This window comes from Danaus plexippus, chromosome 20 (assembly GCF_018135715.1).
Source record: "Danaus plexippus chromosome 20, MEX_DaPlex, whole genome shotgun sequence".
NCBI lineage: Eukaryota > Metazoa > Arthropoda > Insecta > Lepidoptera > Nymphalidae > Danaus > Danaus plexippus.
The window spans coordinates 6,186,586-6,199,487 of NC_083550.1; the positions used below are offsets into that span (position 1 = coordinate 6,186,586).

The 12,902-nt window shown below is 37.1% G+C and overlaps 2 protein-coding genes across 2 annotated transcripts; one reads left to right on the forward strand and one right to left on the reverse strand.

Annotated features, from left to right (window-relative positions):
- Positions 1-268: 268 nt before the first annotated feature.
- Positions 269-7,853, reverse strand: LOC116773852 (protein krasavietz). The gene is made up of 11 exons (XM_032666382.2): positions 7,697-7,853; positions 7,274-7,345; positions 4,075-4,248; positions 3,762-3,862; positions 3,503-3,568; positions 3,341-3,413; positions 2,489-2,654; positions 1,533-1,776; positions 1,125-1,271; positions 687-882; positions 269-552 (listed from the first exon to the last, which is right to left on the reverse strand). The coding sequence occupies exons 2-11, from the start codon at positions 7,332-7,334 to the stop codon at positions 524-526; spliced, it is 1,257 nt and encodes a 418-aa protein (XP_032522273.1). The 5' UTR covers positions 7,335-7,345; positions 7,697-7,853; the 3' UTR covers positions 269-523.
- A 541-nt stretch (positions 7,854-8,394) lies between these two features.
- LOC116774185 (large ribosomal subunit protein mL45) lies at positions 8,395-12,632 on the forward strand. The gene is made up of 4 exons (XM_032666844.2): positions 8,395-8,619; positions 8,693-8,936; positions 9,556-9,944; positions 12,288-12,632. Exons 1-4 carry the CDS (start codon positions 8,596-8,598, stop codon positions 12,600-12,602), a joined length of 972 nt encoding a protein of 323 aa, XP_032522735.2. The 5' UTR covers positions 8,395-8,595; the 3' UTR covers positions 12,603-12,632.
- The last annotated feature ends 270 nt before the right edge of the window (positions 12,633-12,902 follow it).

Below are 12,902 nucleotides of genomic sequence, written 5' to 3' on the forward strand. Positions count from 1 at the left end.
CCGAGAGTGTGGCTCAAACATAATTTGTTATAGTACGGAGTGGCTTTGACTCCGACTTTATCAAATATTATTTTAACGAGGTTTTGTCTTTAGTATTTATAATAATTATCAATATAACTTAAACTATATATAAATATTAAATGTGATATAAGTCATCACTAGTAAATGATATCAGACGTAGGTCAAGTACGGAACAATTGTAAATTTATAATGATTGTGAATATGAAGGATTTTATTTAGGAAGATGAGAAAAAACCAAACGCAGGGCGAGTGTTGCCACCGTTTATTTGAATTTTACTAAAAAAATTGAATAAAAAATATTTTATTTCAACATGTCACTTTAGAAATGAATAATATACAGTTGTAGAAAACGTCCCGCCTGTATCGTGGTGTTGGTGGCGCGACCAGTGGCAGTGCGGCCGCGGCTGGGTGGTCGGTGGTGGGTGGTAGAGGTCATGTGTGGTGGTGTCGGTGGTGGTGGTCGCGGGACGGCGCCTGTGTCAGTCTCACTCGCTGCCTTAAACTAATCTTCCTCCTCGCCGCTCTCCGATTCTATAACATTTTAAATACTTAGTAAAAATATAAAATAACTTAAGAATTTCATGTCAATATATTTATACAAGTCTTCGGTCTCCTGAGAGGGACACTGATGTCCGTATCATTATATATATGGGAGCACAGCCTACCCTCCTCGGCGCTCTGAAGCCACTCCACAAACTTCTTCATCTGGTCAAGGAACATGACCTTCCCCTTGCTGGAGTTGGGGTCTCTGTACCACTTGAGGATCACCTCCTCACTCAGCACGTTACTCTTGTACAGCATCAGCACCAGCTTACTGAAGGCCCTCATGAAGCTCATATTCTCGTAGCAGTACTCTTGAACCTGACGGGGAAATTGAATAATTATTGCTTTGTATCTACCCTGACCGGGTCGACTGAAGCTGATGACACGGATATGATTCAAAGATAGTTAATACAAATCATTACAGAATCTGTCATATCACAGTAAATGGGTTTCAGTATGTTAACACTGGTAGGTATTCAATATTACTAAGTTGGCCAGGTGTAGAAAACCTCATTTATTTTATATTTATTTAAAGTGTCACAAATGTTTGTTGCATGTACCTTAGTGAGCAGAGCTATCTCAGCCTTCGCGGACTGAGCGAACGCTGCCAGTAGCGGCGTGTAATGTCGGAGATGTTTGGCGGCCTGCTCCGCTAGCAGTTCCTCCTTCTTGTTCCACTCGCCGCGGGACATCACGCATTGCCAGGTCTGGGGGAGGGGGGGCTTGTCAACACGTCACTCATGTGTGTGTGTGTGTTAGTGTGTGTGAAGAGTGAGATCAGGCTGCCATATCGACTTCGCCACAGGAGAGACTGCACGAGCTTCAGAACGAACGAAATACTCGGCCGAGCCTCGCTCGTACACTCAATTCCTGCAACTCCGACTCGTCATCGAGTATCATCATATCAAGTGAGTGTGTCTGTATGTGTGTGTATGATCGTGTGTGTGTGTGTGTGTGTCCGTACTTACAATAGCGACGACCTCGTGGTCAGGTATGTCGAGCCTCTGCGCCATGTCTCGGAGGTCTGTGATGAGGTCCCTGACGGGTCGCTCGTCCGCCAGCTGTTCCTGCAGCGCCTGGGTCAGCTCGCGGCGAGCCTCCTGGGACGCCTGAGCCCGGTGCAGCCTCAAGAGCTCTGCGAGACCGCGTGATGCGAAGGCGCTAGCCAACACGTCCTCACTGCGCCGGTTCAGAGGGAGGAACTCTAACAGTCTGTAACAACATAGACGAAGTTTGTTAGTTAAGAGATTGATTGTCTATTATCAACTTAAGGAGCAGAATGTTGTATAAACTAACGTCGAGGCTGAAACGGGTCGATTGTGGGAATATTGGCTGTTATGTTATATGTGTAGCGTCACTTATGACTCCGCAACAATGAATGCTGCGTGCCAGTACATGATGCACTGCTCTACCCGCCTTGCCGAGCGGCGATTGGAACATCGACCGCCACGCCGGCATGTCGGGGTGGATCACACGCGTACATTAACCTCTTAATGTTTTTACCCGAGAGACTTATTAACAACCACTTGTTCCTATTGTCATCACACAACGTTCTTTAAAACTTTTTACGATATTTAATACTGTCTAGATATTAAGTTACATAGAGAATCATTGTACTCGTTATGTTTGTAAATGTCACTTATGAATGCCAGTCTAGAGTATCTGCAGGTAGTTTGGAATCACGACTTAGTATATATACAGATTTACTGCTATTTTTAATTATAAAGTTTTATCAATATCTACCTGACACAGAGCTAATACTATACTAAGCTAAGCTACAGTGAGTACATAGTCACAAGTGATTCTGTATAGTATCTAAAGCTCAAAAGTACTCGTATCCAGACGTAAAAACATACTATATATATATATATATATATATATATATATATGTATGGTATCTCTGTAGTGTATAACATAACCAGACCTGCCCTCTAGTTGTCCTCTCTTGAGCGCGGTGACCAAACTGGCGACTCCCTTCTCCGCCTTAACCGTAGCGAACACCTCCAGCACAAACTCCAGCGCCAGATTCTCCTTCAGCAGATGCTCGTTCACCAGCACCAGCAACACCGAGGGGGGCACACAGCCGTTGCCTATAACGAGTAATTTAACTTAACATATATATTTAACATATCGGATCACTACGCGTATTTTATTATTTTAAACTACATACTCCCGACGTTTCGGTTATATTGCAGCATCCGTGATCACTGGCCGAGATGTGATCGGGAAAATATTAGTTTTATTTCCAAGGACACTCGCGAAAATCTTAGATACCATTAAAACATGAATATTTGTAGTTTAAGTGTAGTTTTTAATCAAATAATCTGATGTGATTTTATTTCAGCATAAAATATTTTGTAAGTATTCAGAACAAATGTAGCGGTGAGTTACGAATATTTCAAAGGTATTATGTAGTAAATAAGGATGTCATATCATCTGCTTCATTCCTAGCTTATCGTGGCTTAAAGCTAATATATATTCCATGTACGTATGTTTGTGTCGCAGCCCGAGTATCGTGTACGTATGTAACGTACACGGAGATGAGCTGAGATCTTCAATGTAGCATCACTTCGACACCAGCACTACGATACACAGAGCGCTGGCTCTAATTGTGTGCAATATTCACATTTATTAAACATTTCCATAATTATCTTGATATCTACGTTTTTTGGACACCACATTCTGATTCATATTATTTTTGTCATTGTAACATAATAATTTGAGACGATCTTTTTACACCGTTACCTAATGTTCTAGAGACTGTTTTTCTACTCACCGATCCACAGAGCAGTCATTCGTGCCAATTTGATGCGTTGTAGAGGTTCGAATCCCTTGAGGTATACCAGCACCTGTGACCATATATATATTAATAAAAAATCTATCATTTAATCAATAATATATTAAAAATATTATTCTCCTTATAAATGTTTTCTCTCACCTTCTTCATTTCCTCCTCGAACATCTTCTCGAGATATTTGTAACGACGCATCAGTTTGACAAATACCTTTAAAAGAACAATCTCATTTCAGTTGGACGAAACAAAATCTATGCACCATACGTGATACGTTATCATAATCAGTGTAAATACGAACGAGAAAGGTTTTTCCACATCGATGTTCAGGACTCTAGCCATGTTTTTCATCATTTTGTTTGTACTGCGGTGTATTTTATATAGTTATCAGCGGTGTTAAGGTTACCTGTTCAAAGTTCCTCATAGACTCCATATCCTCGCTGGCGTTGAAGATGCAAGTGTTAGTCTTGGGAGTTTCCCCGTCCATAGACACCGAGCCGCCGGGCACTACACACGATGCATTAAACACAATCTTTATATAAACAACATGAAACATTGACTTGTTAATTATTTTTAAATTACAATATTTGAAAGGTAATGATGAATAGACATTTAGCTGGACTACATTATTAGATTACTTAGACATTAAATCTTATTTCGATCTTTATCATGAGTTCCGAGTGCAGGCGGAGTCGCATCATCAGCTATGTATTACTCACGCAGTAGCCCTCCGGCGATGAGCACGTCGAAGATGACCTCGCCATAGCGGCGGTAGTCGAGTTTGGACCCGGCCGCGTCTAGGTACTTGTAGGCCGCGTCCAGGTCCCCCGCTCGCTCCAGACCCGACACCAACGCGTCGCGGAACCCGTTAGGGTCATACTTCTCTTTCTCATCTGGACAAATGTACAGACGTCAGGTTAACGACGGTAAAGAAAATATATGGAGTCAGGTTAAAAACATATATGATATAGTTACACCACTCGGTTAAGAAATACGTATTGACTTATAAGTTATGTTAGTTTTCAGTGTTTGTGTCCAGAATAGCACTATTAGATATGTGTCGTTTTTATAACCGATAGCTACTTCGAGAGTGCGTTCAGAAACTGTGAGAAACGAATAGTTTGAGAAACGTGCGGGTCGTTACGTAACTACATATGTAATAATTAACTAACCGCTAGAAAATAGTGCCATATGTATACTGTGTTCGAACAGTCCCCAGACACGATTCGGTAACCTCTCAGATCACAACTTATAAACTTCTTTACCACGTGTGACCTGGGTCTTGTGCGATCAAACTGAACTTGTCACTTATTTTAGTCTTAGAAGTAACATCTAATATACAAAATACTTATCACAGCCCGAATTTTTAAAAAATCCTGTTTTATTGAATTACAAGAGATATATTTTTTTCGACCTTTATTAGTCAACTGGCGGTATGCTCTATAAAAAGAACAGTAAACAACAATACATAAATATCTAGAGTTGTCTTATATATTATTATAGGGAAACCTTGTAATAAACAAGCCGGCCATGTTGACGCCATGTGTCTCACGAGGGATAAATTATTGCCAAGTTTTGAACTCCATAAAAGCATTTACTAAACTTTACTTCGTCGTTTTTTAGAAGCAACATAACACATAGTAAGTAACAAAGTAACAAGTTTAAATGCTGTCGAGTTAGAAAATTTTATTCATTAAACCAGTAACGATCATTTTCCTCTACATCAATATCAGCACAAGGACGTCATGTTAGTCGTTAGTGACGCGTCATTACTGTGGTGACAAGATTTCAGTCAATAGTATATTGCATCTTCCTTCTTATTTTGTAATTTTTATTGTTTTTAATGTGGCTTGGTACTATATACATGTCTAAAATAGTTCAACTAGCGACGACATTCTAGAAGTCTCCATTACATAACTAAAAGGAAATGTGAATCGAAAAACATCTAGACTCATGACAAATCTTAAAATTTCATTAAGACACGACACACAGAAACTAATACAAAAACAAAATTATATAACATGTATGTTTGTATGACAAAACGTTTCAACAGGTATGACATCATGAAGTCTCGAACAAATCGAAGAATCCAGAAGGAAAATTGTTGATCAAGTAATAATATACAGAATCATAATTAATTTACATAACACGAGTGTTTATATGAAAAATAATAAATACGCGAACGCATCACGAATCGTACGACAATTTTGTTTACAATACTATCATTATATCGTTTTATTATACGCGTTGGAATATACGTACATACAATAAAACAGACATACAAAGAACTGATTTATTAAAGACTCCGCCGAGGCGTCGTCCATTTTCATTTGGAAATGCGTTGGTAAACAGTTGTAACCCAAATTACGAGCGCCATCTATAGGCTGTGCCACGTAGCTTTATTTATCACTTCCTGTTCCCACGGGAACTACACGAGATGCCGAACGTAAAGCACACGCTGTATACGATTCCAATTTCTGAGCTACAACTACTAAGACTTCATAAAAACATGTTGCATGAATGTGTAACAAACAGACAAACATCCATCTATCTATTTAAACACTTGCTCGGTGTAGTTGAACGGCTTCTCATTACAGGTATTCGGTTCATAGCAACCAAATGGCATTGGCATTGAACGACTTCCTCATTACCGTCTTTGATGATAAACCTAAAAAGGTCACACACCGTGGCCACCTCAAACAAACTGTGTCAAGGACCTATATGAATATTCATCTGTATTTTTGTCTAAATGTGAAATATCATCGGATACCTTATATATGAAACATAACCTTTAGAAGGCTACCCGAGAATAAATTGGGTCAATTCCAAGACCCACTTTTAATGCTTGCCAAAAATCATAGTTTTGCCGAGTTTAAGTTGATACAAATGAAAACAAAGCAATGTCATGGTATCTCACATGTTTGTGCCAAATATATATAATGTTATTAATTTGGAATTTATATATTATCGTTATATGTACATATATACTCATAACATTCCTAAAAATACTAATATATTCTTATATATTTTTTTTAAATATAATTTTATCAAAACAATTGAAAACATTCGTAATCAATTAGAGTAGAAGACCTGATGTTACGGATCAATTTTTTTATCCTAAAAACTATCTTTTTCCACCAATGAAAAATAACTCTTCAATGTGATTTGAGTAATTCCTTTTAAATTCACAGATATAATTGAAATATTTTTTTGTATAAAATAAATACATTGATTCACTGTGTACCTTAATTTAGAGAATCTAACAGTACTTATAATTTTTTAATTCAAAAAGCATCTCAAAAGGCAAGTGATCTTGCGTGACAGTCCTTCTGTGGTTCCTGTCATACTTATGGTGGCAAGATGTTTAAAATTAATATCAAGTTAAATATTTTTTGTATATAACTAACAAATCATACAGAAATCTGTACAGAGTACTTTCACTATGATAGTTTCAGCAGGTGTTATTTCAAATACTTTCACCACATATCAATTATGTGGAGGCGGAACTCCTAATCATTAATGATAATGATTACATGAGTTTAGCGAAATTTATTATAAATAATGTTGAATTTATATTAAGGAATACTTCAATACTATAAAAGTATAATGTTATGAAATGCTACCTATTTTTTATATTAAACAAACTTAAATCTTTAGTATGGGATATAAGCTATGAAGATAAAGTAGTGCTCCCGAATCGAACTTATAATATTGATTGGAGCATGTGCTTAGGCTACTTTCATACTAACAATGCTATTAAGACGACCTACTTACAGTTGAATGCGAAATATAAACTAAAATGTATTCGTAATAACCTAACTTTAATCTAACACCATCGAATTATTTGATAGCATTTTAGATTTCAATGATATGAAGGAAACACGATAAAAAATAACATAAATATAATAAAAATCTCACCTCTTTTTCTGGTCTTGATCCGTTGACCCGATAATACTGGTTTTTCTACCTTCTGACTCATACAATATATTGCTGAAACAACACGTGGCAATTAGGAAGATGCAAGGGTCCATTCAACGACAGGTCATCGCCCGCGCTACCCTACGGTATCTATACATGTTATTCGATTGCGTTCTAATACAATATACATATAATAATATCAGATATTAGCCACCTACTTATAAAGCAATCTATGTAATTCACTTAAAGAACACGCTAGACGCTTCCCCGTTACAGCAACCTGATTAAAACTTAGCGTATGACTCAGCAAGGACTCGAGTAATAATCGCTTGCTTTGAGTAATCTCACAACAGAAAATACAACAAAAGACAGGAATTGTCTAAAATTATGCGCAATAAAACAAATGTATGCACTGATACTCACGTAGTTACAGGTTATGTAGGAGCCTTTTACTCCTTTTGCGAGTTCTCTCGGACTGCGCCTGTTCAGAAAAGACAGAAACGCTGCTATGGTCTCTATTCTTTCGAGAGCTAGAGACAACGTGTATGGAGTCGCCGGATATCCGGTAAAGTAGGTCACGAATATCGATTCAAAAATTTTGTGTCAAGTTATATTTTTGCAATTTATAGATCAATTAGAAGTCAAATATTTAAAATCATATATTTTATACTTAAGCTTCAAATCCAAAATATAATTTAAAGTATAATTTCGCCTAAGAGATCAAGAAATCTATCGACGTGATAAACATAAAAGCAATTTATTATATTATAAAATGAGTTCAAGTGCAGCCTGAATTTATTAAATAAATTTTAAGGATACGGCACGGTAATTTGATGAATTTTGTAATATCTTATTACAAAATCACTTTTTGAAAGGAAAACATATGACTAAAAATTGCAGAATATATTTTTCATAGACAATTACTGTTGCGTCCAACTTAACATTATGTCTTAAATTTGGATAAATTGTGCTATTCCATAAAAATATATTAAAATTTAATCAATGGCCGCATATTTAATATTAGAAGATTAAATTAAAGTTTTTTTATAAATTCTATTTTGTAATATTAATATATACCAAATGTATAGAACAAGTTCGACTTTGACGTTTTGTCATTTGGTTATTACTTCATTAGACTTAAGTTTTGGTGTATACTGTTTAATTTCTAGGTTATGAAATCTTTATTATAAAAAAGTAAACATTATTTGCGGAAAATAAAGTAACTAAAGAAAAATAGATATTAATAAATAGGAGGTATAGAATAAAATGTGGTAGTAATTAAGGTGGATTTTCTTTACAACACTAACATTTTCTTTTAAATCATGGCGAATTCAATTTTGGCCAAGGTACGTGTTTGTTTATTTTTAAAATTATAATAATTAATAAAAGCACTATATTAAAGAGGAAAACACTTTCTAGTCCTCTGCACTATGGCACCGTGCTACAATAAGTGTTATTCAACCATACCGGACTACAACCAGCAAGCATTACAATCCGAAATTCAGAAAACATCGCGCTCAGAAGTACCTGAAGATTGATCTACCGGACATGAACGAGGATCCAGACACCATCCCCCCGGAGAAGATGAGGCAGAAGATGAAAGAGCGCGGGGTTTTACCCCCTCGCCCCTGGATGGAACGACCATTTTATATTTCCGCTACTGGTATACATTTACTTGTTTATAAAGACTATATTGTTTTGCAAATGTTCTGAAGCTGAAGAATTTGTAACTTTGAGTTAATATACAAAAATATGAACATAATAATGAAGTCACAGGTAAAATCCTTTTCTAATATAGTTGGTTGACCTCAGAATACATAAAATAAGGAAAAAGTAAGAGAATTAAAATATTCTGTTGATAAATTGTTATATTTGTTACTAGCTTCCATTTTAAGTAACTTTCTCCGAGAAGTCCTTTACATTTAATTAAAATGATCACTAAATTATATAATATTGGATTTTTTTAAACGGTATTTTGATAATTTTAAAATGAGCAAATTCCACTATATATGGTACAAATACCAAAATGACCTATATATTTTATATTACTGTTTGTTTGTTCCACATAATCTCAAAAATGGTACCGCTTGTACTGATTTTAATGGGATTTTCGTATGGATTAATATGATAAGGAAGCAGTTAGGCTACTTTCATACAAGAATTTCTTTTTGATTTACTAAATAACATAAATAATAAAAAATATATATCTTCCTCAGGGACAAAATCACCGGCGTAGTAAGAATTGTCTCTTATGTGTATATAATTCACGGTTATTATTCCAGGTGGAGTTTTCGAAGCCTATATCCCTCCGGAGGGTGATGGAAAAGCATCCCTTGTATCGACGACCCGAGCAAAGCAAGCCGTTCAATTACTCGAGAAGAAATCAAAGTCAATGATGGCCATACGGAAAGTTAAATCATACGAAGAGGATTTCGATGCGAAGGAATTCGCTAAAATAGCTCAGGATATTTACATTAAAGCTCACGAAAGCTTGGCTAAAGGTGACAAAGCTGAATTGAGGCGTTACGTGACCGAGAAGGCCTACCCGGAGTTCAGACATAACAGTCATTTGAAGACGATACATTGGAGGTATCTGGATTCATTGGAGCCCCCGAGGGTGGTCCACGCTAGATGTACTGATGTGGTCTCCAAGGAGAACATCTTCGGACAGGTACGGAGAAGTATTCAATCCATCACTGTACAATAGCAATTGTGATACTGAATTCTGATACAACTCTCACTTGTTGTGTAACGAACTGCTCAAACCCAACTCTCTGGTTGCGGAGCCCTCAGTGAGCCGAGTGCTAGTTTCAGTATGTACAGCCTAGTATATGTCTGCAGAAGTATTTCGATTCTTCATCATAACACAATCAATAAAATCAATAACATATTTTGTTCAAATACATTTTCCATTGCTATTGATTTTATATTTATGTTTAATAATAAAAATATTCTGTTTTTTAAATCTATTCAAAAAAAAAATATAAAAAAATACTTAGAATTTCGGAGACATAATATTGTTACCACAAACGAGCGCCCAGTAGGTTTTGTGAGAGAAGGCACTAGGGCTATCAAACGTAAAGCCTTACTCTATTATTAAAGCGGCTTCGGATTGGACTTTAAGGACATATTTATGTATTCGCGAACTTTAAAGCGCGTTGTTTAGGTAAAGCTCACGGTTGCTTGGGAAACCAACGTCCCCAAAGATTATGCCATCAAGGTCAACAAGTATTACGAGCTCACTAACGAACTCAAAGAATATGTTCGTTGTAAATTTGTACGCGGTAGAAGTGGGAGCTAGAGGTATAACGGCTAAATCTCTCTACAACCCGCTAAAAGACTTGGGCCTGTCCAGAACTCATATCAATTCATTCTTAGAACGTGCTTCGAAGGCAGCATTAGTACGTTCGTTTCTAATTTGATTAGGTAGAGAGAGGAGCTTGGACGGTGGAGGTGAGCGTTTAACGCGCGTTAGATAGGGGCCCCTTAAACCTACACCTGGGTCGCAAGTCCCAGGCACTGTTGAAGCTCCTCTCCCTGCAACGCTGGACCGGGCACCCGCACGGTGAATCCATGGTAGCTGAGCAGCTTCGCCTCGTCTGTAACGCCTTAAGACCTCAAAGCGAATATCCGTCTTAGCAAGTTATGTTGTATTAGAATCATTATTTATAGTAATTTCATAATTGTGAACGGCATAGAGCGGAGCAGATCCGAAAAAATCCTCATCTGAAGTTAGGTCTATCTTAATATACATTTGTTATAAAGAAGACGTTTGAAAAATTACTTAGAATGACATAGAATAGTTTTAATATATTGGTGTTTGTTAAGTATTCCTTACCACTTTAGGTTTACACTACATAGACAAATTTATATGACAGAGCATTCAACGTTCAGCGTGATTATAATATGTAAACTATGATTCAGTAATGACCAACATAGTATTAAACGCGGACAAAGAATAACATATAACAAAATTGAAAGAAAGTTAAGACCTTAGATGATTTTAAACCTTATTTAAATATTTTAATTTAAAAGCAGTATAGCGTTGGCAACACAATAAATACCTCGGTGGCTCAATTGAAGTTACAAAATTTGAGGATCATCACAGTCTGAGGCGTTGGCGGAATCCCAGAACGACAGCTACAGCTTGTGGGTTAGACTAGCAGCGTCAAGACGTGTTGGTCATTAGTCTTATATAAAACATGCGGTTCTCTTTGAAATTCCATTACAAAATGTTGAATATAAAGTTTTATTTTACGACGGATTTAATGAAAACATCCCCACGAGTCATTATTCCCTAAGCATTTGCATTTTTTTTCTTGAATTCCTCTGTTTTCTATGGAGATCACAATAAAAGTGTTTATTGAATAAAAAACTAGGCCCGCTTGTTACACTCGCGTCACGCGTCACACGTCACTCGCCTGTCACCGAGCGCGCACGTCTTTAATCACGTGATCAAATATGAAACGTATATAATTTCTGTAACGATTTTTTTCATGAAAATGCATACATTATAACTCAATTAACGAAAAACTTTTTTTGTAACAATTTGTTTTATATTTACATTGGAGTCAAGCACCCTATATATTATATGAATTACGTGTCGAGTTGCATTCTATAGGTTATTGTACAAGTTGTAAATCGCTCGTTGATCTCAGCCGATTAAGATCTACGGCCGGTAGATCCGATCACGATAAGCCTGTTTTTAGTATTATGACCGATTGCTTAATAATATTTATTCGTATATAGAGATCAGATTGATAGAAGAAACGTATTTGTCGTTAGGGTCAGCTATTGGACTATATCAGCAGGTATCTTTATATTTGTAAATATTGCATAATTTAAAATAGAGCCATCTAATGAATGAAATAGAAACATCAATAATATTCTAATTGCTGTTATTACGTTTTGTCTGTTGCGACATCTTAAACAGCTCGTCTCAGTATATTAACGCGTTACAATACGCTTGTTACTGAGATCACGACATCACAGCGCCGTATTTACCTCGTTCCAGATCACAGTGCGTTTCCACTCTCGCCAGCAGCTGGCCGTGTACGACAGGTTCGGCCGCTTGATACACGGCAGCGAGATCGTAGCGAAGGACGTGCTAGAGTACGTGGTGTTCGAGAAACATCTGTCCAACGTGTACGGAGCGTGGCGGATCCACGACAAGATCATACCGGACTGGGCGCCGCCCCGGGAACCCTCGCGCCTGACGAGGGCGAAGCCCGACCCTCCGCCCGCGGAGCTGATAGAGGAAGGCAAAGACGAAGCGAAGGATGTGAAGGAACTCGAACAGAACAACCAGCCAGCTCTAGCCAGCGCCTGATGATGCATGTTAATATATAGTTAGATTGTTTTTAGCCTTTCATTTTTGCGGGTAGTCTTAGAACTTTCCTTGTAACGTTGTCTATCTACCTCGCTCTTTGGAGTCGTATCTATATCTCTCCTTGTAGATGAAAAAATTTATACAAATTACGGCCTAAATTTTCCTAATCGTAATGGAGTTATCGGTATTTAAGAACTTATCGAAGGAACTGGTTTCTTTCTTTCATTATGAACACAGAATAATTGTCGATATCTCACGATAATCACATAACTTTGCCTAGTTGTTTCTCCCGACCTGATC